Source organism: Poecilia reticulata, linkage group LG20 (assembly GCF_000633615.1).
Source record: "Poecilia reticulata strain Guanapo linkage group LG20, Guppy_female_1.0+MT, whole genome shotgun sequence".
NCBI lineage: Eukaryota > Metazoa > Chordata > Actinopteri > Cyprinodontiformes > Poeciliidae > Poecilia > Poecilia reticulata.
This window is the reverse complement of record NC_024350.1, coordinates 22,742,872-22,763,644: the sequence shown is the minus strand read 5'-3', so window position 1 is coordinate 22,763,644 and position 20,773 is coordinate 22,742,872. Positions and strand designations below refer to the sequence as shown.

The 20,773-nt window shown below is 39.5% G+C and overlaps 1 protein-coding gene across 2 annotated transcripts in view; it reads right to left on the bottom strand.

Moving 5' to 3' along the window:
• LOC103456871 (collectin-12) overlaps nucleotides 1-19,360 on the bottom strand; it is a 34,566-nt gene extending 15,206 nt beyond the window's left edge. Inside the window, exons 1-2 of one of the 2 annotated variants that reach the window (XM_008396696.2) lie at nucleotides 19,055-19,360; nucleotides 15,416-15,475 (exon numbers count right to left, since the gene is read on the bottom strand). In XM_008396696.2, coding sequence (XP_008394918.1) covers nucleotides 15,416-15,475; nucleotides 19,055-19,061 — 67 coding nt within the window. In that variant the 5' untranslated portion in view covers nucleotides 19,062-19,360. The remainder of the gene's footprint in view (nucleotides 1-15,415; nucleotides 15,476-19,054) is intronic. The other variant, XM_008396697.2, reaches the window with a different exon arrangement.
• Nucleotides 19,361-20,773: the final 1,413 nt, after the last annotated feature.

Below are 20,773 nucleotides of genomic sequence, written 5' to 3'. Positions count from 1 at the left end.
TATATATAGTGCATCAGTTTGCATGGGAAGTGAATAAGAGATCAAATCTAAAACTAATGTAAAGTTAAGATTTGAATAGCAATAGAAAATGTGAAGCACACTCAAAACAACCCACAATGAAAAACCATGCAGGAGCATTTAGCTGACTGGATTTTGTAGTAGAAACCATTCGACATAGAACCACACTGACAACCATCATGATGCAGCAGAACATCAATGTTCTGCTGCTGGATTTCTTACACGTGTAAGAAATTCACCTGGCGGTTTCCCTTCAAATCCAGTTTGAATCTTTCCCCTCATAAAATAGTTTCCACCCTGTTAAAAAAAACCTCCATTGTCTACTTGCCTATTCATTCTTAAGCTATTGTGTTCACGCTACTCCCAGGGAAAATAAGGACACATGTTTATCCTTTTGACAAATCGAATCTTGTGATGAGTCATCTAAAATTGTGTAATACACAGATCTTGCGCACAGCACTGCCAAATCCCAGCGTGTTTGTTTCCTGTTGTTATTTTCCAAAGTCTTGTAATATGTCAAACCATCTGTCCTTCGTTACTAAGATGTTTTACAGGATCTCTGACATAATGTAATCTGGGCCAAGTTGTTTTACAGTCAGAAGGCAGATGACGGCCCAGTAAATGAGTCACCCGCTGCTCAAATTTCTCGGTGGGACGTTAAAGGGTCTTGCACTAAATCAGGTGAGGCCCTCGTTCATGTTTTTGACAAAAAAAAAAAAGAGAACGTTCAGGTTCTGACTTGAGTGTGAAATTAGGCACTCAATGAGAATATTTACTCTGAGGAGGATTTTGTTGTAGCAGTAATGAAGAGGAGAGGAAAAAAAATGTAGTTTTATATCTTGAGGCAAGACGCCTGTGAGTTCCTGTGAGTGTTTTGCTCTAATGGAGGCAGCAAATGGAAATGTTGTGCATCCATGCTAAAAACCGTCTGCTGGTAATATATTTTTCTCTCGCAGTGGTGGTCCTGGCTCTCGGGATGCTTCCCCCTAATAACTGTTTAGCAGCCTGGAGAATACATTATGTCCTTTCACATGCCTACTGCGCTCAATTCGAGGTTGTACCTGGAAAGTGACGCAACCAGAGGAAGGGCAGAATTGAGGCCAAAGTTCTGGGTCCCTCTCTGAGTTCATCAGAAAGCTTTGGCGCTTTACTAGGAACTAACACCATCCCGGCGTCTTGTGTGGTCTGGTTCAGGCTCGGTCTCTTGTATTGCATGTGATGGAAAGCATACGCCTTCATCACACGAGACAGTCAGACATGAAGCCCCAAGCCTGTCAATAAAGGACGGAAAAGTAGGAGATGTAAAGACGAGAGAGCCAAGTTTAGCTACAAACAGGACGGACTGGGAGAAAAGCTATAAACTAGAGGAGGAAAGCAAAGAAAGACGTAAGAGCTGGACAGAGAAACGGATGATGGACAAACTGTGAAATCCATTCACTTCTGTCAAAAGAATTAGCCAAGAATCTCTCCAGCACATAGCCACAAGACAGACCAACCGTTCAAAAATGGAAAGATCAAGAAAAACGTGGCACTTCGCTGACAGGGAGATCTCCCAATGTGCCTCCAACATCAGACCCACTGTGAAAATGTTTTAAAAAAGAAAATCAAGCTTATATTATTTTACAATCTCTCAGAAGTCCAGGCTCTAAACACCTTGGCTCTGTCAAAGTGGGAATTATGTAATGGTGCATGGAGATGGTGTTAATCTGGTGAGTCTGAGCTGCCAACATATGTACACAGAGCCAAATTGGGGAGTAGGTGTGTAGCGTCCAATTTTTGTAACTGAAAACTTAGTGAAATGAGATCACATTTATCCTTCAAGCACCTCTGTAAATTTTGACTTTAGCTAAAAGATGTACATGTGAATACGTCAAAAAATATTCTAAAAGGCCACCAGAACTAGCCTACATTACAAGATACTGAGACTCTGTGTGAAGTGTTACATGGGAGGAGTGCAATGTGACTGTAGCTAAAAAGGCATATGATAAAGTCATATCTTAGCTTACCAATAAAATAATTACCGTACAAGTTGCAAATAAACTTTTATTTTTATAAAATATATATATATTATTGACATATAATTTCAAAACTGAGTTGGTCCCCCAACTTTGTTGTGTACAGCATAGACCCTGGATAAAAACATAGACATTTGCACCACTACTGAATAATGGTGATAAAGTTTATATTAGATTTCAGTTTGATGATTCTTTATGTTCTGAAACTCAGTTCAGAACATAGTTCTGAACAACAGTTCTGAAACTCATGGTCATTGCTTACAGGTCACTTATTGTCCAGAATGAAATAAATCCTGAGAAATTAAGCTCAATGGCACAAACCCCAGATGTAGAACTTAGTATTCCTGGATAGTTTCAATAAATTACCAACAGAGGTTTCTAGAAAGATTTGAGTTTTAACAAAATAGCAAGTAACATAGTTACATTCTTTCATGATCAGTGATAACCCTTTAGTGCATGATGCCCTAGTCATTCACTATCTAATCACATTCTTGCTCGCCACAGAATATTTTCCCTGAAAAATTGACCATTAATGTGCTAACAGTGATCAAAAAGTATGGAAAATGCTAAATCAAAACTAAATAAATTATATTGTACTTCAGTTCTTGTAACAATGAAGTTGGCAAGTCAGAGAAATAAGCTGGTATACATAGTAGGAGTCCATTTCTAAGGCTTTTTCCTGTCCAGTTCTTGAAATATGAAGGAACTGATGCAACAATATCATCCAGTTTAAGTTGTGACACATGATGTTCTCACATGCTTTGACCTGTCTCGCCTGTTTGCATGTAAAAATACCATTACAAGAAATTGCCAAGATGCAAAGTATCATTGGATCCTGGAAAAAGGTCCATTTGGTGTTAAACTAAAGGCCTCGTTTTCTTTCAAGAAACTGGAATTGTGTGTGCTGCGGCATTCTGGGTACAAGGTACAGTCTGCAACACAGAGCTCAATGTTGCCATAAACTTTTCTCTTCTAATGACGCTGAAGTCGGCATCTGATTTATTGTTTCAAAATCTTTGCCAAAGTAAAGGAACATTTCACTTATTGTAAGGAACCTGGGCCCTATTTACTATCTCTAGTTTAAAAAGGTCAGGTCTGGAACAGTGATTCTTTAATATATTTATTGAGATTTATTAAGCCTTTGTTGCCTGTCCAAGAATCACCATAGACAAATGACCACAAAAGATCAACGCAGTTCAACTTAACTACGTCATTTAATAATTATTCAGTAAAAAAAGTAAACATCAGTGATTATCCTGTTTTTATAAAGCTGAACAAAAACAACATGAAGCAGCATTACAGGAGATCCTGTGGGATAAAGTCAGTTCTCTATGGTTGTTACTAAGGTGGTGCACAGCAGACGTATCACAGCTTTTTGGCTCCGGTTGCGATAAGCTGCTGAAGTTGGACCGATGAGAACAGATTTCACGGCTGTCAATCCAGAACAACAAGCTAAAAGATGGCAAAACTCTCTGTAAAGCCAAAGTCAACACTGAGGCTTGGGGTTTGATATCTCAAATAGATGTAAGAATAATCCAAAAACAACTTTATTGCAAAATTACTCCCATTCAATTTTCAGGAGGTTGTGTAACCCAAACGTATCCTACTACTACATAACCCGGTTGATATGAAAGGTAAAGAAGTCTTTGAACAATAGTTTTCAGATGCTGTCTCCTCAAGGCTGCAGCAGCATCCAGAAACGTTCCTGCGTTGCTTTCTCCACTCCCCTCCCACGAACTCCAAGGCCCCCACTCGACTGTGAAACTCAGCGCTTGCTGCAGTTAAACAAACAGTTCATCTTTCCAAAAAATGTTATCAACAAAGCAGTGGGCAGTGGGAATGGTCTTACTCAGCTTTGAGATTTGGGGCCCACAGAGTGACTTGGGTTTTGGTTTCAAAGCAAAACATCGGAGCTTAAGTACTCCAAAAGTTCTAGTCCTCGAGTGAGTGTGTGTGTGTGATGTCCTTTGGTTTTGTGTGTGTGGCCCACTGCTTAATTACCATCACATTAGCATCCAGAACTCGATAGTCTGCCCACACTCGACTCTAAAGGGAAAACAACCCCGTCAGCAAGGAGACAAGTTAGTCAGAACTGATTCCAGGAAAGCAGGAAAGATTTTGATCTAGGATTCAAAACACAATTCAAAGGTCATTTTAAAACTACCAAAAAAAAAGAAATCTTTGCTTAAATTACTTATGTCACACTCTTCGTTATATCTCAAAACAACACAAACTGTAAATCTTTAATTGTCTGTCATAGCTTTAAACCCGCAAAAGCACAAAACACAAATTCTGGCTCGTTCCATTCGACCTCCTGCTGTTCGCCTCAAGTGCCAGTCAAAATGTGGAACCCACTACAAAGACCCCCGGTGCAGATGGAGCGCTGGAAAGCAGTTCAAAGGAAAACAAACAGCAAAATGTCACTAATCGGAGAAAACCAGGAATAAAATAAATGCAGTGACGTCCTCCCTCTGATGAGCAGCTGGAATAATAAGCCCCAGAATGGCACTTGGGGTATAGTTCAACTTGAGCTTTTTTTTATTTTTATAAAGGACAATCTCTTAATAATAACTTACTATATGAATATGTTTTTTTAAATTCTTTTTTTTAAGTTGTTGTCCTTTGCTTTCAACATAATAAAATGCTTTATAAGAACAGTTTGTAATACTAAAAGTAACAAATAGGTCAAATAGATATTTTGAAGGGCATGTTTTAATTACTGACCATTCTTAGCAATTTAGTCATAACCACAAAGGCAAAAAAAACAAAAAAAAACAGCTGAAAATACTTCACTACAACATCGGTCTTATTTCAATCTATAACTTTTATGAAAATACTAAAGTTGTGAGGTGGGAAAGAAAACTGAGAAACTGTTGCTTATGGTGCAATAATAGGAAGCAGTAAAAAAAATAAAGGCCAGCTCTAAGAATCTGATTTTTCATGGACACTATTATGCAAATTTGAGTATAAATCTATAGCCTGAGCCCAATCCGGACCAAAATCATATGCTTAATGGTTTTTATAAAACCCCACAATACAAATAGCACAAAGAAAACAAATGAGAACGTGCGATATAAATTTTAAAAGTTGTGTTAATCTACTTACTAACAAGGAAACAACAAAAGTAAGATGAAAAAGTTAATTAGACTGTAACAAACACAGCGCACTGCACAACTAATGCAATCACATAACCTAAAATATTTGCATTTGACTCCTCCTAGATTTATAACAAGTCACAAAATGGAGACGGAAGATGCTAATCTAAAGCTAAAAACAGGCGCAGTAACACTACTGAGCCAAAATACTTCCAAAGATCTGGAAGTATTTTTAAACTGGTAGGTGACAACAACATACACTGGCCATGTGCCTCTAATTAGAGTTAATTAGTCACGTTGAATCGGGATCAAACACAACGTCTATGTCCTCAGGTCGTGATGGCTCTTTTAGATATAAATGTATGCAGATGGACAAAATCAGTTACAAAATTATAAACTTCAAAATCCACTTTGAAAGCCCAATTTGACATCTAAAAAAAAAAAAAAAAAAAAAAAAYWSCWWRWKAAGAGAGAATGTCTTCCTCTGTCATCCCAAAGCAGCCTTTGACATTTCAAAAGCACTAAAACACACTAAACTGCTCTGATGAGATGTTGAAACATTAAAACCTTGAACAGTTGAAGGAGTTGTTTGTATCTCTGGAAAACATGCCAAGAATGTAGTGGTCTAACAAACTGCAGAAAAAAAAACTTGTCACCACATCAGCCCTATCCACCACAAACCCTGCCACCTGGACAAATAAGGTCTTCATGGACAGACTTCTCTATCCAATCCAGCGTTCTTGAGTTTTTACCTCCGCTGTCATTTGTGGGCAGTGGCTATGTAACATTATGGTCACGGTGGAAGAAACCGCTCTGTGATTTTAGGGTTTTGTGTAATATCATCCAACAGCAGCAGTAAAATACGGATAAGACTGTGGTCTGGGTGCTGAAGCCCAACTGAGTTTTAAATATATTTTCTGACAAAAACTCTACGGTGTCTTACAACGTGATAGATCAGCACACAGTCAACTGTGAAGGAGATGCAGCAGGTTGTATGGTTATCAAAACATTTTACAAATAAGAAGCTGAAGAGCGATGTTCAGCCCCTGTTATTTGAATACCTCTAAATAAAATCCAGTCCAGTTACCATCGGAAGACGCCTAATGGAAAGATAATTGTACAAGTGACGAACTGTGCTCTGCGTAGCTGAAGCTATAAGTTTAAAAGGTGACAATCCCTTTGATTTGATCATGGTAATATGACAAAATCTGAAAAGTTGAATGTAAGGTCAAGGACTATGAATCCTCTACAGCATGACAACACAAATATAAAGTATCAGAAAGTGATGGTTATTTTTTTCCATTAAGGACAGTCCTGTACACTCCTTTATCAAGGAGGAAACATCAGAACGGAAAGAACATAACTACAATCATGTATGCAGTGCTCGCCACAAAAATTCATTTTAGGACACAAACATTTTTCAAACCCACATGCAGAATGTTAATTTACCCAATTATGCACATATTCCAAATGCTGTTGAACCTCCAAAATCAACAAGTCAAAACACAGAAAAAAAATAAAAAAATACAAAAAAAAGAGCTGATCAATTGAAACAGAACCTTTTAATGCAGCACGGTGGGGTTTTTTTTTTACTGGGTGGGCCCTCCGACTTCTTCTGTGGTCTGATGCTAGTGTGTGGCAAGTCGGTGTGAAAGACAACAAACCGTCGTGCTGCTGGAAGAAGCGTCCGTTCAGACAGCCACACTCCAGACGTGAGGGCGGCACGCTCCTCCACTTCCTAGCAGTCAACATGAACCCTCTCAAGGCAAGAGGAACTGCCTGACATCTGGTTTGTGAATCACACACACACACACACACCCACACGCACGCACGCACGCACACACACACACACACACACACACACACTGATAGCAATAATCAGCTCCAGACAAGGGGATTGAATTACTCCACATCACAGTTTGTTTAGAGTTATTAAGAAGTGCCAGAGGACAAACCTCTATCAAGAGCGGGCGTTTAAAATCGGAGGTTTTCAGCCATCGGTTGGAGGCAAAACTCATCTGTTGCCACTGTCGCTAACAATATTCACACTGCCGAAATCAGCGGCAAACTTTTTGATTTAGGAGAGATGCAATTTCAGGAATATTTTCAGAATAAAAAAAGAATCTCAGGATCAAATCAGTAGCAGAGTCTAGGACATAAATCTTTCTCAGTCTCAGCGAGGAAATCTTGGCAGGACGTTAAAGTAAAATGCAATTCCATTCATACCACAAGAGAGACAAATATTAAAGCCAAAATGTCATTGCAGTCTTGAAGATTGCACACATATTTATGACCTTTTTTCTGCTGATTTATTTTTATTTTACCAAAAAACTTCCAAAACTGAACTAGGCACTTGGTGTAACTCTTTCATGTTTCTCCTTTTGATTCCTGGTTCAATCTGCTAAAATGGGGATATGTCTTGAATTGGGTTTACATGTGTGGTGAATGTTATAATAAGAGCCATTCAGCATCAACAAGATGATTTATGCAGATTTGTTCAGCTGTCTTCTCAGAGAAGATATTAATGCACACATATACACAAACACACACATAACCTCTAAACAAGACAGTTGAGTCATTTTTTAAAGTCCTGCTTTAACTTAGATTGATAAAGCCTTTTTTTTAAAATGACATTCTGTTTTTCTACTAGATAAATATGACAAAACGCAAATTTTTAGCCTCTATTAAAAATGGGGAATGTGTGAGAACATATCACTTAAGTGAGGCAGCTGTGGTTTTTTTATCTTAAAAGACAGGACATGGCTGCAAGAACATTGTTTTTCACCCTGGTACAGTCAAAGTAACAAATAATTCTGTTAAGGTTGTGAAACTGTGATTAAATAAAGGCTAGACCTACATACTGCAACAAAACACTAGGACTAAATTGGACAAACAGGTTAGAGGCCTTACATATATATCAAGTTGTATGTTTAAAATATATAAAAATACATGTCCAGTCGTACAGCAAACACATGAAACTCATCCAAAGGATTCTAGAGTATTCCAGCAAATTCTTTCATGGCTTTCAGAGTAAATTAGGTCAGAGTCTAAAGTCCTGTTAATGTGCACATCAGCTGCTATTTCTCCACAAACAAAACCAAACTACCGGATTTGGAAACTTGGAAATGTTGAGCAGATGGAATCGCAAGACAGACCTTTTAAAAACAGAATGTTCAGAGATGCTTTTACATCCAATTATGCCGAACGGTATCAGGTATGGAATCTGCGATATAACAGAGATGTACTGTAGATTGAAGGATGTTTTCATTCATTGTTATTAAACATATCTGTGTGATAAGAACTGCGGAATGGCACCAGAAAATGAAACATAGTGAATTCCATCTGTCTGCAGTCTCATGCACACATGGAAAATGTGATAACCATTATACAACTGACAGGGTTTTGGAGTCGAACGTTGCTCCTCTCCGCTTCAACTCCCTTTCTGCAAACCAGGAAGCAGTGGGTTGATTTTGGCAACCCTCAGTTGCTTTTTTCTCCTCCTTTCATTAACATCTTGGAGCGTGAGTACCAGATTTTGAGTTTTTTTGGGGGTTTTTTTTGTTTATTGCCTACACTAAAAGAGGGAAAAATTAGAATCCCCAAACTCATTGTAAAAGTGCGCCTGTGTGTTCTGCAGCCGGAGGTGTTTGTGAGCACGGAAAAGTACCAGTTGGTTCAACAAAAGAGTGATGCCGTGTGTGTTTTTCTTGAGCTTAACTCACACATGTATGTAGAAACACACACTCTCCAGGGAACACCGGCGTAAGAGCTAAGGTACAAGCGTGTTTCTTGCAGAACAGAGAACTGCAGCTTGCCAAAGCAAAGTGTAAGCATTCCAACTGCAGGAGTTACAGAAACACAGGTGTCTTGGCGAACCTTCGCCGTTATTTAATTACTCATTCAAAAGAGTCAAGCCCAAGAGTTTGAAAGACACTTTATGGAGGCATTGGTGAACTCCTAAAACTCTCCCCTGACATCCGTAATGTGGGTCACATCACGGACACCAATGATTATTCTCGAGGAGGAACACACAGACTTTGCTGGTTTCCTTCACTCTTAATGGAGAGTCAGAATAGCGGCTGACGCTCGGAGATCACAGGCTACATTGAAAACAGCAGCTAATTAATAGCACATGTGTTCATCTGGCAAGCACATCACCGATCAACGCCTCTTTATATGTAGCACCTGGAGTTTTGCTGTGATGTTTTATGTAGCTTAATGAAGCCACACCAATGAGAGAGACATAAAGGGAGTTAAAGGACATCTTTTTGACCTCTTGGAGCTCAAAAAGAAGCTAACGCCACCACTGTTCCCTCGCCATGCAGTGGAAGCCGTTTTTAGAAGTTTAATGATACATCAAAGTTGCATAACAAACCATAAAACGAACAACTCAACTGAGGTGTTTCAGATCCCACTTGAGAGGTTTTCTTCAGCCTGTCATTACATTATTCAGGTCATAGGTTTTGTCATCTGGAGCTGCAGAGTTGGAAAGGCCAGAAACACTCTCTGCCTCACTCTGTTGGGATATTAAGAAGTTCTCTGGCCAGAAGGGTTGAATAAAGTCCCTTCAACAAGTTCTCTACCAGCCCCACATCGCGAAAGATGTACAAAGGTTGTTAACAAGGGTTAATCTTGACCTGATGCACAAACCAACTCAGCTGACTCCTGTCAATACAGTAAAGCAGTGCCTCCTCACTGCTTTACTTTGAGTAGATCTACACAGTACTCCTAGTTAATTGTTTAGCTGTATCTCTTTCCTGGAATAAATATCGCTGTCATTAACCTTTGGGTTCTCTTTGCCTTATTTTTTTTTTGTCCCATCGTAGTCCTGAGTCAGTGTTTCTGTGTTGAACTGCATCTTCACTGGGCTGTTCCACTAACAGACCTGTGGTTACCATCAACTCTCTTTGTTTTTCTTTTCCGTAGAAAGCACTTGGGTAACATGCTGTCTGGGAAGTGTGATTCAAATAAACACTTCTATCTGGAAACATTCAAGCTTTGCTTTATCATCTAATTCACTTATCTCTTTACAACAGTACCTCATACTCCTCCAAGCCCATCCAACTACTCCCTGCTCCGTGTTTTCAACCAGCTGCCTTTTTTTTTCCCACCTCTCACTTTCCTGTACTTTCTCCTGGGATAAAATACCATGGTGCCAGAACCCCTTACTCATCTTAAATCTATGAGATACGTCTCTCTCTATCCTGGGACATGTGAGATACTCCCAAAAAGTAGATTTGACAAAATCCTTCCTCCTTTTTCCAGACATCATCCTACTGTTTATCTACAAGTCTGTCGCTTTACTGTCCAGCAAAAATAAAACAGTGAAACTGAGATGCGAACACAATGTTGGACGTCTGATTTTATTTATTTCGACTCACACTAATTCAGTGCACTTGGGTGTTTCTGCTGGAAAATAAATTGGTACCATCTGCTTGCATTTGTTTTTGCTCTGTCTCATAAAAGACAGTGACGACATATATTTGCCCTCACCGTCCTCATGTCACATTAAGTTATACGTCTTTAACAAAGGAAATGAAGCAAACGATACTGTTTATCTTAGATGTGTAGAGGTACACAACGAGCAATGTCTGCAAATAGCAAATATTCAGGTACAAGTGCTAGTAATGCACTTGTTTTAGTTATTTGAAAGCACCAAAATTCTTACAAATAACTAAAATAATTTCTCTGTATAAATATACGGTATATTGTCAATAAAACTGATCCATCTTGGTTGCTTAGTGAATTCTAGTTTGCGTGCCACCTCTGCAAAGAGGCCAGATATTGAAATTTCTTGCTATTAACACCAGTGGTATAACAAAATGGAATTGACTGAGAAGCACGGCAACTCGGCCACAAAGCTCTTGGCCACATGAAATGATCATTTAAGGCCAGTGTGTTACCCGTAAACTTGTTTTTAATGATTCTGGCCACGTCAAAAGCAGCGGGACCAAATTAGAGCAAATATATTAGACACATTTTCATTTCAGATACCAAACGTCATTATTGTAGTAAGTAACTTAAAGTAAGAAGAATAGATTATGGCAGTTTAAGAAAATACATGTGAACTGCATGACGAGAAAGAGAAGTGATCGAAGAAAGTTAGGATCATCCACACACATGATTAATGTCTTTGCTGAGACATGCTGACTTTGAGTTCTCAAAGCCAGTGGAAGAAATTGTGGCATGGCAGGCAGTGAAAAGGGGAATTTTACACCTCACAGATGTATTAAGTGCTCACACGCTGCCAAAGGAAGAAGAACACGAGAATACAGCAGGAACCACACAAAAGAGCATGAAATCCTAATATCGCAGCCTGCATTAAAGGTGTCAGGGCATTACAAGTGCTCATGTTAACATAAGCATGTCTAAATCCCCATCAACCAGGAGGGATGAGGTGGTGGGTGAGGTGTCGGTGTGAAGCAGGGGGTACTCCCTCAACCACAAAGACCCCCAGGACAGATCCGAGCCGGTCTGTGCTGACACAGCTGGCTCAAGGCACAGACACCCCTCCAATGCCGAGCACGACTGCAGGAATGTTCCAGAGCCTCGCTGGAGAAACCATAACAAGTGCAGGAAATGGATACGGTGCATTCGGGGTCTTGCGCCAGCCGCAACCCTCCCGAGTCCAGCTTTTCCAAATCCACATGTGTGGGAACAAGAGACAGCGGCGTGAGTGAGACCTCCGACATCAATGCACATCCCAGAATTCTCGTTTCTAGTTACCCTCGAAAGTAAGAGCATCGGTCTATAACTCCATCGGCCATCTTGGAATTTATTGTTTATATCGGGCTTACCTTAATTTGTTTTTATTCATCTTGACCCTTATCAGGATAACCTTATAAGACTTCAAATTCACTATAGTGACCTGAATACAAAACATTCTCTTTCCACTCAATAGGTGGAATGAGAATAGAAAACCATTCTCATTCCACTTAATAGGTATGGATACTCATCTGTTTAACTGAACTCTAAAAGCAAATTAAATGGTAAAAACTAGTAAACTTCAGTGTCAAGTGCTGATTCTGTACCGGAGATGCTGCACTACAAATACAGGCAACAGCAGGGAAAACTCAAGGTGGTGCTTGACCTTAGATGCAAGTGAAAAAGAAATATCTTTCAACCCCGAGTAGCATGGAAACAAGTCATGCCTGACTTTACCTTGGCAGGACGGACAATAGAATAACCAGATGAACTTGATCAGCTTATATATCAAACTGTGTGTCTCCAGTGAGCTGAAGAGGCACATGCATATATTTGCATGTATTTGTGTACTTATAGAGAATGTTCAAATGCCTTCAGGATGACGAGTGAGTAAGAGAGGTTCATAAACATTTCATTGCTTTCAATGTGTGTGTGTGCATGCGTGCATGTGTGTGTGTGTGTGTGCGTGTGTGTAGGGGTGCGTGTGTGTGTGTGGGTGTGTGTGTGTATTGATCTAATGGGCTCAATCTGAGTTCAAGAATCTGGCAAGTCTGCATATCAGTAAAACCGCTGACAGTTCCAAATGTACCTCTAGACATATTTCAGCACCTGGTCACATTGTGTTACATGTACATGTGTTAATGTTACACACAGCACATGTTTCATGGGAGCCTTTTGGGAAACTGGGAAACATGCCAGACTTTACTAGAATGTATATATTTTATCTTGACTAAATAGAGGCCATGTCAGTAGGCTGCTTTCTATTACAAAACAAAGGAGAGCATCACATCACAGAATGAAGGCACATGATGTACTTAGCAGATCTGTACACCATTTTACTTTATCGGAAGCACCATATATACTATATACACTGGGAATCTGCAGATGTTTAGTTCAAACCAATAAAACATTTTCTGAAACGTTTTTTTGTTGTTTTTTTTTTTTATGTGTTACTTACATTTCAAGATTACAAAGTTAAGCATTGAGACTAATTGTGACTGGAGCTGGAAGATTCTGCTGGATGTTCATCCAGCTACACTCTTGTGAACAAAGATCTCAGAAGTTATTGTTTGAATCTGCCGTAGCCATCCTCTAGGGTTGTATTTTGGAAGTGCGTGTGTATGTGTGTGTGCTTACGCCCAGTGGGAAGTAAGTAGCAGACCAGTTCATATGCAAGAGGTCTAAGTGTGCAGCTGTATGTATTGATGGTGAGAATGTGGACTGTTTTTTGGTTAAAGCCAGAGTCACACAGATGGCTCTATTGACCATCGCAGCTTACTGGGAGTGATGCCAGACCAGTGTGGGCATGGCGAGGTTGTAGCCTTGGCATGACGCTAACCTCTACAGTCCTGCATGACATTCTGTAAGACTAAAGTGTGTACTGGGCCTTCTTCTGCTGGCATGAAGATTTAAAAGCAAGAAACTAACCTATGCGACAAATCTGACCAGTGTTTGCCTTCATGGTTACCAAACAAACCTTCTGGAGTTATTCACAAACTGTCCCGTATGGGAATATGAACATTAATAGGAACTCTTTTTTTGTTATTCACAGCATAAGACGGTCAGGATGAATTGTTCTGTTTTTCAGAACTCAGACCTGACTGTAGAAACGTGAGACAGATTCCAAACACTCACAGTTTTGACATGTCTGATCATTTTTAAACACCCTCAGACTGTACTGAGGCTGCAATGAATTAAGACCAAGCATGTCAAGAGGAACTGACTGTTTGATTTCCCAGGGGAGCTGACGCGACGGCTCTAACAGCAGAAGAATGAAAGCTTGTGATGGTTTGCATGCATGCAGTCTTGTTGTGCAACAAAGCCTCTGGAGGGGTGAGGCAGAACCTTGGAGCCAGCTCACCCAAACAGCTGCCCTGCGTCTCGTAGGACACTCGGCAAAGAGTTCGGCGACTTTCTGGCTCTGCTTGAACAGAGTTGAAAAAAATGAGCTGAATTCAGCTCCCCTCCCCACAGATCTTTAATGTAATACATTCACAGGACTCACATGCACTCGGAGAGAAAGACAAACAGGATGCCCCTACTCGGATGACCGGGATGAAAAGGATTGCGTTCCAACACGGTTTAAATCCATCTTTTCCAGTGCTGAGTCGAGCAGAGTCGGTCGTTGCTTGACATGGTCTCTGTGGAGGACCTTTGTCTGAATCTTGGTCTAAATGAGTTACGCTAAACTGTAACACCCTGCATACAGAAACACGGAGGTCTCCAAACCTGTGTTGAATTAACAGAATTACAGTGCGATGGTGGTTTGTGCTCTATCGCCAACAATATCGATATGTCAGAAAAGTGGAGAAAATTGGGTTTTTTTGTGTGTTATTTGCAGTGAAGAAGAAAGACGTTATGATGAAGTTAGTGATGTTTGATGGACAAAACTTATAAGAGTGTTCATCTACAGGAGTCTTTCCACTTAAAAAACGTTTTCCAAGAACTGCAGCTTTCTAGGGAATTACACTTCTCAGCTTCAAAAGCATTTACTTCTAATATTTTTCTAAAACTTTGGATCATTCTGCCATTAACTGAACAGTTTCAGTCGTATTTAATAGCTAGCATCACAATCAGTGTTAGTACCAGACACGTGGCCTCTCAAGTGTCCTCCTGCTAATATTGTATTTACATTTTAATTAATCATTTTAAAGATTTTTTCAAGTCAAAAGGTGACATTTCTTGTATAACTGAGGCGAAAAACAAACTAGTTTATTGGACAAAAACTGCATTAAGCTTGTTGCTTAAATGTGCAAACCTTAAACAAAAGCTTTGTGAAGCACCTTTTGTTTCAGCTTTCAGCAATCGTTCTTCTTCTCAAGTGATAACACTGCTATGACCTTCAGCAACCACCAGAGGGTATTTGTAAAACTAAAAAAAAAGCATACCCACAATAACAAATTTTGCATGCGCAACCAATTTTTCCACCCCAGAGGTTTTTATGTGAGTCAATGAGATCAAGTGACTCAGTAAGTTGATAAAAGACAGATAGAGGAGAGACTCTCCTAAGCCTCCTGATCCAGTTAGCCCTGTCAACAAGTACTTTGCCTGTAGTGAGCTGGACCTCACTGCATTTTGAGATCAAATCAGGTGATGTAATCATCAGCATTCGTGCCAGATATCTGGTGAGGTTTGGGCATACGACGATTTTTGCATCATGTCTCTGAATATAAAGAGACATGATGCAGTATGTAAGCAACTATTTGATATCAGAAAGAGTTAAGCCCACACACTTAGAGTCTGTTCCTGAGGGCAACTTCTTTGAAAAGCCATAAAAGTTTTATAATCAGAGGTCCAAGTGTGCTCGTTTCTCTCCACTACAATTTTAAGACACACTTAAAACAGAAATCAGTTCCCACTCACCGAACCTCTTGTATCCAAAAGACTGTACTTCCTCCTCGTCTCCAAAGTCGTCTGGGGGACATAATGGGGAAAAAAATACAGCAAAAAATTAATCGAATGCTGTTGTCATAAAAAACAGAAACATGGATAAGTTCATGAAGCCAAATACTTAGATTTTTATCATAAAATTAAATAATTTGTGCAGGAATGCAAGGAAGACTTCTTGTCTTTGTGTTTGTGTTCATGTGTGGGGTTCAGTGATCCCAGGAATGCCACAAGCTGTGGTTTCTCTGGTTTGTTGACGGTAAACTCTTATTACACCGTGCCACACTACAATGAAAACCGGGACGAAAACACGGAGAGCATCTTGGGTAATGACAGGCAGATGGAGCTGAGGGGAGAAAGATAGGCGTGAGAGGGGAGAGGTAATCGATGTAGGAGGTCAGAAGGGGTGAGATCAGACGAAGAGACGCGGATAAAGACTGAATCACTAGTGGATCTCTGTGGGCAAAGTTGTGGGTTTGATTCCAGCTTGCCTCTGCCGTGTACAGGTTTTCCAGTGGGCAATGCTTTTCAATACCAAATTAGCAACTGAAGGTGAATTTATGAGTAGGAATCAGCAAATTTGGCTCTAGTGTAAAGCTATATATGTGCTAAATAAAACTCAATCCATTTCCTATTCACTTAGCGTCAGTGTCTTTCACATAGGCTAAGAGTTGAGGTCTATCTCTTGGCTGTTTGTTCTGGATTTTTGTTTAATTTTTAACAATTTGATATAAAAGTTCCATTCATCAATTCCCTACACCTGCTTACGCATGCAAGGGTCGCAGGAGAGCTGTTGTCTATCTCCAGCGGTCATTGGTTGAGACTGGTGCAATAGTTCTCTTTATTTTTTATTAATTTTTTTTTACCAGGTCTCATTTCATGAGAGTCCTGCTTTAGAAAACATACTAAACAACAATATGTTAAAATCCTTCAGTTCAACTAAGATGTGCAGCCACACGTCCTGCTTTAGTTTGTTACAAGTGGCCATTGTAAGAATTGGCTTTTTGTTCAAGATCTGTACCTAATAAGTTAGTCACATGTTTAGCATGTGACTTGGAAGTTTCTTTCAATCTATTTAAATATATAGCAAAACACAAAAAACAAGATATTCTGTGTTGACATGACAGCCGGAAAAGCAGCAATCGTTTTCATTTCGCTTAAAATCATCAAACCCTTTGTATTATTGACATTAAGTAACATTTTGAGGTGGAACAAATGTGATGTAACGACACTGAATGCGACTTGAAGACTAGACAGTCAAACTCCATGACAACAGAGTTTATACATATGTAAATAAATAACTGTCATCATCTTAGAAATGGGGAGTGTGCCATCAGATTAATTTTACCCCACAGCGGCAATGCAATTCACAAAAACCTTTGACTCCGATACAGACTCATGAGAAGAACATTTTGTGACATTGAGCCAACAAGAGAATGAATCATAGAGTTAAACAAGCCGTTAAATACTTTTTACAAATCTATAAAAACTGCAGCATAGCGGTCCTGGACCTTGACACTCAAGGCTTCCACAAAGTCACTGAAAGTTTAGCTGAAGCAAACCAGACTAATTGGGAGACAGGATATTTAGTTGGTTGTTTTACAAGTACAGACTTACTGACCAAAATTTTACAACAGTAGCATTTGTACTTGGTGCTGTCATATTACATCAAAAGCAAAAAGTACCCTATTTCACTGCACAGTTTGTTGGAAAAAAAAGCAATTTCAGCCACGGCTTTTCATGTTCATCAACTTATATTGATAAGAAATGCCGTTTGGTTTTCGAATGGACTTGTATCTTCCCAGATAGAAGCCAACACCTGCACTTGATTTACTGTTGTCCATCTCAAAATATTCTCCTCGCTACTTCTCTTTTTAAGGTTTTTGAAAACCAAGATGAATGTCTATGAACACCCTATTGTGTTTTGGGGGAGGGCTTTCAGCCATACCTCTAGACCAGTGGTTCTTAACCTGGGTTCGATCGAACCCCAGGGGTTCGGTGAGTCGGTCTCAGGGGTTCGGCGGAGCCTCTGCCGCGGAGGTAAAGACACACTTGTGTCTTTACCTGTCGTGATGACGCCTCGCTTTGCCATCACTTGCTGCAGAGGATCACGTTACATTGCTTAGCCAAGGAGCTCCACTCTCAGCATGGATTTGAACTTGTGTCTTTATTTACTTCAGCAAAACTCACCGTTTTTACCAAATTCTGTAGCTTTCGGTGTACTTCTAAATCTGCTCCTTAGTCGCATCTTTTCGGGGTTGCTACTGCCTCTAGTGGCGTGGGGGTGGTAACACAACTAATATAATTACATTACTAAGTCTTTATTATTTATTATTAATTTTTCATTCTCTTAAGAATGTAGAGCTAAATAAATGATCTAAACAAGACCTTAAAGTGGTTACAGTTTCTCTCGATGGCCAACCTGTTGAAACTGTGGCAAATTTTAAATACCTTGGGTCGTTCCTGGACAGTCAGCTCAACTGTTGAAAACACTGGCTATATTTTGAAGAACTGTTCTCAGAAGAAGACTTAGTGATCTATGTTTTGAATTTGGGAGAAAAAATATCATATTTTATTTGTCACTACAGAAGGGTTCAGTGAATGCGCATATGAAACTTCTGGGTTCGGTACCTCAAAAAAGGTTAAGAACCACTGCTCTAGAGTCATTTAAGGCAAAGCCGGTGGGGCTTGGGCCAGAGTTAGGAAATCAGGAATTTAATAATCAATAAATGAACCATGAACAATCCCATAGAATGTTTTGTTTTTCTTAATTTCCTTCAGGAGCTAGCTTTGCTGCTTTGCTAATGTTTGCACTAACATTGCTAGTGGGTGAGTCTGATTATTTATGTTTCATTAAGTAAGTTGGTACATGCCAGTTCTGCATGATTATACAGTTGAAACCAGACACGTCTCCATTTTCCCTTCACAGTCTGATTTTAAGTAAGACTAAATAAACTTTTCCTGTTTTAGATCATTTCAGAATACCAAAGTTATTTATATTACTCAACGCCAAAAAACTGAAATATGTTTTTTTTTTTTTTTTTTTTGTAGGGGTTTAATTCTTCCACAAGATTCTCAGAATAGTTTGCTGAAATGATGGTCTTTGCTTTTAGAGAATTGGATTGTTCATTGCTGAGTGGACTTTGGTTTGGTGGTTGATATCAACATTTCATACCAAGACACTCTCATTTCTAAGATACAAAACCTGACTCTTTCTCTATGTGAATAGAGTTTGCATATAGTTTTGAACATGTAAAATGACCCAAACTTAGATTATCCACTCCACTATTCTCTTTCTGATATCTTCACTTATTTCTTTTAAAATTTCCAATGATGTCATTAAAAAAAAAAAAGGAATGTGTTTGAGGTAACATGTTAAAGTTCATCCACAGACGTGTCTCTACTTAACTCAAATTGTGCTAATTGACCTGATGTTGACAAGTCTCCAACATCGCCTGAGATTTGACAAGTTGCTTTGAGTCATTTCAGAGTCATCTATAACTTCTTTACTATGGAGCTACATCACATTTATCATTTGACAAACGTATTTTCAGCTTAAACCAAAATCCAAACTACGAATACAAGCATGAAACTGCTTCGCTCCACAGTTCGTACCTTTCATGGCGTTTCAATTGCTCGTTGAGGTTTGTAGTAGCGATGAGGATCTCAATCACTTTCTGCGCATCTCCGCATCCAGTGCAAAGGAGTTAACTTTTCACGCTCAGAGCAACACCTTTCCTCTTTGCCTTACACTCTGCAAAGCTATACGCCTGAGCTCATGTCCAGCTCTGCATTTAAAATTCCATCGTCTCTTGATTGTCCGCTCGCTGAGGTTCAGAGGAGCTCCGGAAGTTGCACTGATGATCTGAGGATCTTATCCTTCAGCGCTGCGCGGAGCTGAGCCGAGACGTTTGTGCTGAAAGCAAGCTGACCAAAACAAGGCCTAGACGAGAGTTTCCTTTGCTGCTGTTAGTTTCAAAATAAAGCTCAGTCTAGCGACCACGTCAAGAAGGTTGTATTTCATTCTTAGAACCAATGCATTGGTGAATTATATCCTGTCATTTTTGGCCTTACTTTAAAATTTGAACTGTTTGCTTTTGAGAAGCTATCTAAAGATCTCTTATGAGATTGATCAATTGTATAGACACATCAAATTCCAATCTAATGCATGTCTATATTAAATTCTGAATTAATCACACGTGTTTAGTAGTTTTTGTTTCTGTTTAATTTATATAAATATTTTAGTTTTATTATTTTTTAAACTAAAATAACGAAAGTGCCTATCTCTGTGGATAATCGAGCTGACCAGGTGAACCCCACCCCTCGGCCAAAGACCGCTAGATAGAGGTAATGGACACTGCAAGAAAAAGTGAGCAAAGATAATGGGTGGATAATGGATGGATGATTACGCTTCATGAAGTGTTTGCACAGCCTCCATTATTAATAATCGCATCAGGCCACGTGTAGCATACTGGGGATCATCCACTAGAGGGCGTAACAAAAAGTAGCTTCAGGTCTGGAGAAAACGTTGCTAGAGATGCAAATTACGGTGTTTGCGTTATGCATGTCGTTAATGCATAACGCAAACACCGTAATTTGCGTTATGTTGTTATTGGGTCCAACAACAAAAGAACCAGTCTTGTGGTTAGTTAACAGTATTCGTCTGCTTGTAATTTTAAAAAGTAAAATGTCCAACCTCTGAGGAACTTTTGTTTTGTCAGCTCTTCCGTTTCCGGTATTTTTCGCAGTATTCTTTGGAGCTTGACTTGTTGTTTCTGCATTACAGTCCAGACTCCTGTTGGAAGAGGAGGCTCCAACGAGAGGCACTGCAGCCTAAAATCCATGCGGAGATGAGTTTAACGGCGGGGGGGAGGAGGGGTGGTCGTCATTAATATCCCCCAGGAGAAAACCTGGTACCCATTACTGTGTGTAAAAGGACAACATTTGTGCCGAGTTCCTGTTTTTACATTATCTTGTTTCTATACTTAAAAAGGCACAGAGTAATAAATACAGCTTACACATTTTGTAATTTTTTTTAACGTTTGCTAATATTCTCTATGTCTTTATAGATCAGAAACCTGATAACACATTACACCTATTATAAATAGATGAATGAACAAATACATTTTTTAAAAGTATTTTTATCTTGTCAATAACAAATTTGTCAATGTTGAATTGGTGGAATATTTGTAATAAAAAGTGTGTGTGTGTGTGTGTGTGTGCGTGCGTGCGTGCGTGTGTGTGTGTTTGTGTGTGCGTGCGTGCGTGCGTGCGTGTGTGGGTGCGCGCGTGTGTGTGTATGTGTGTGTGTGTATGTGCATATGTGCTTATTAG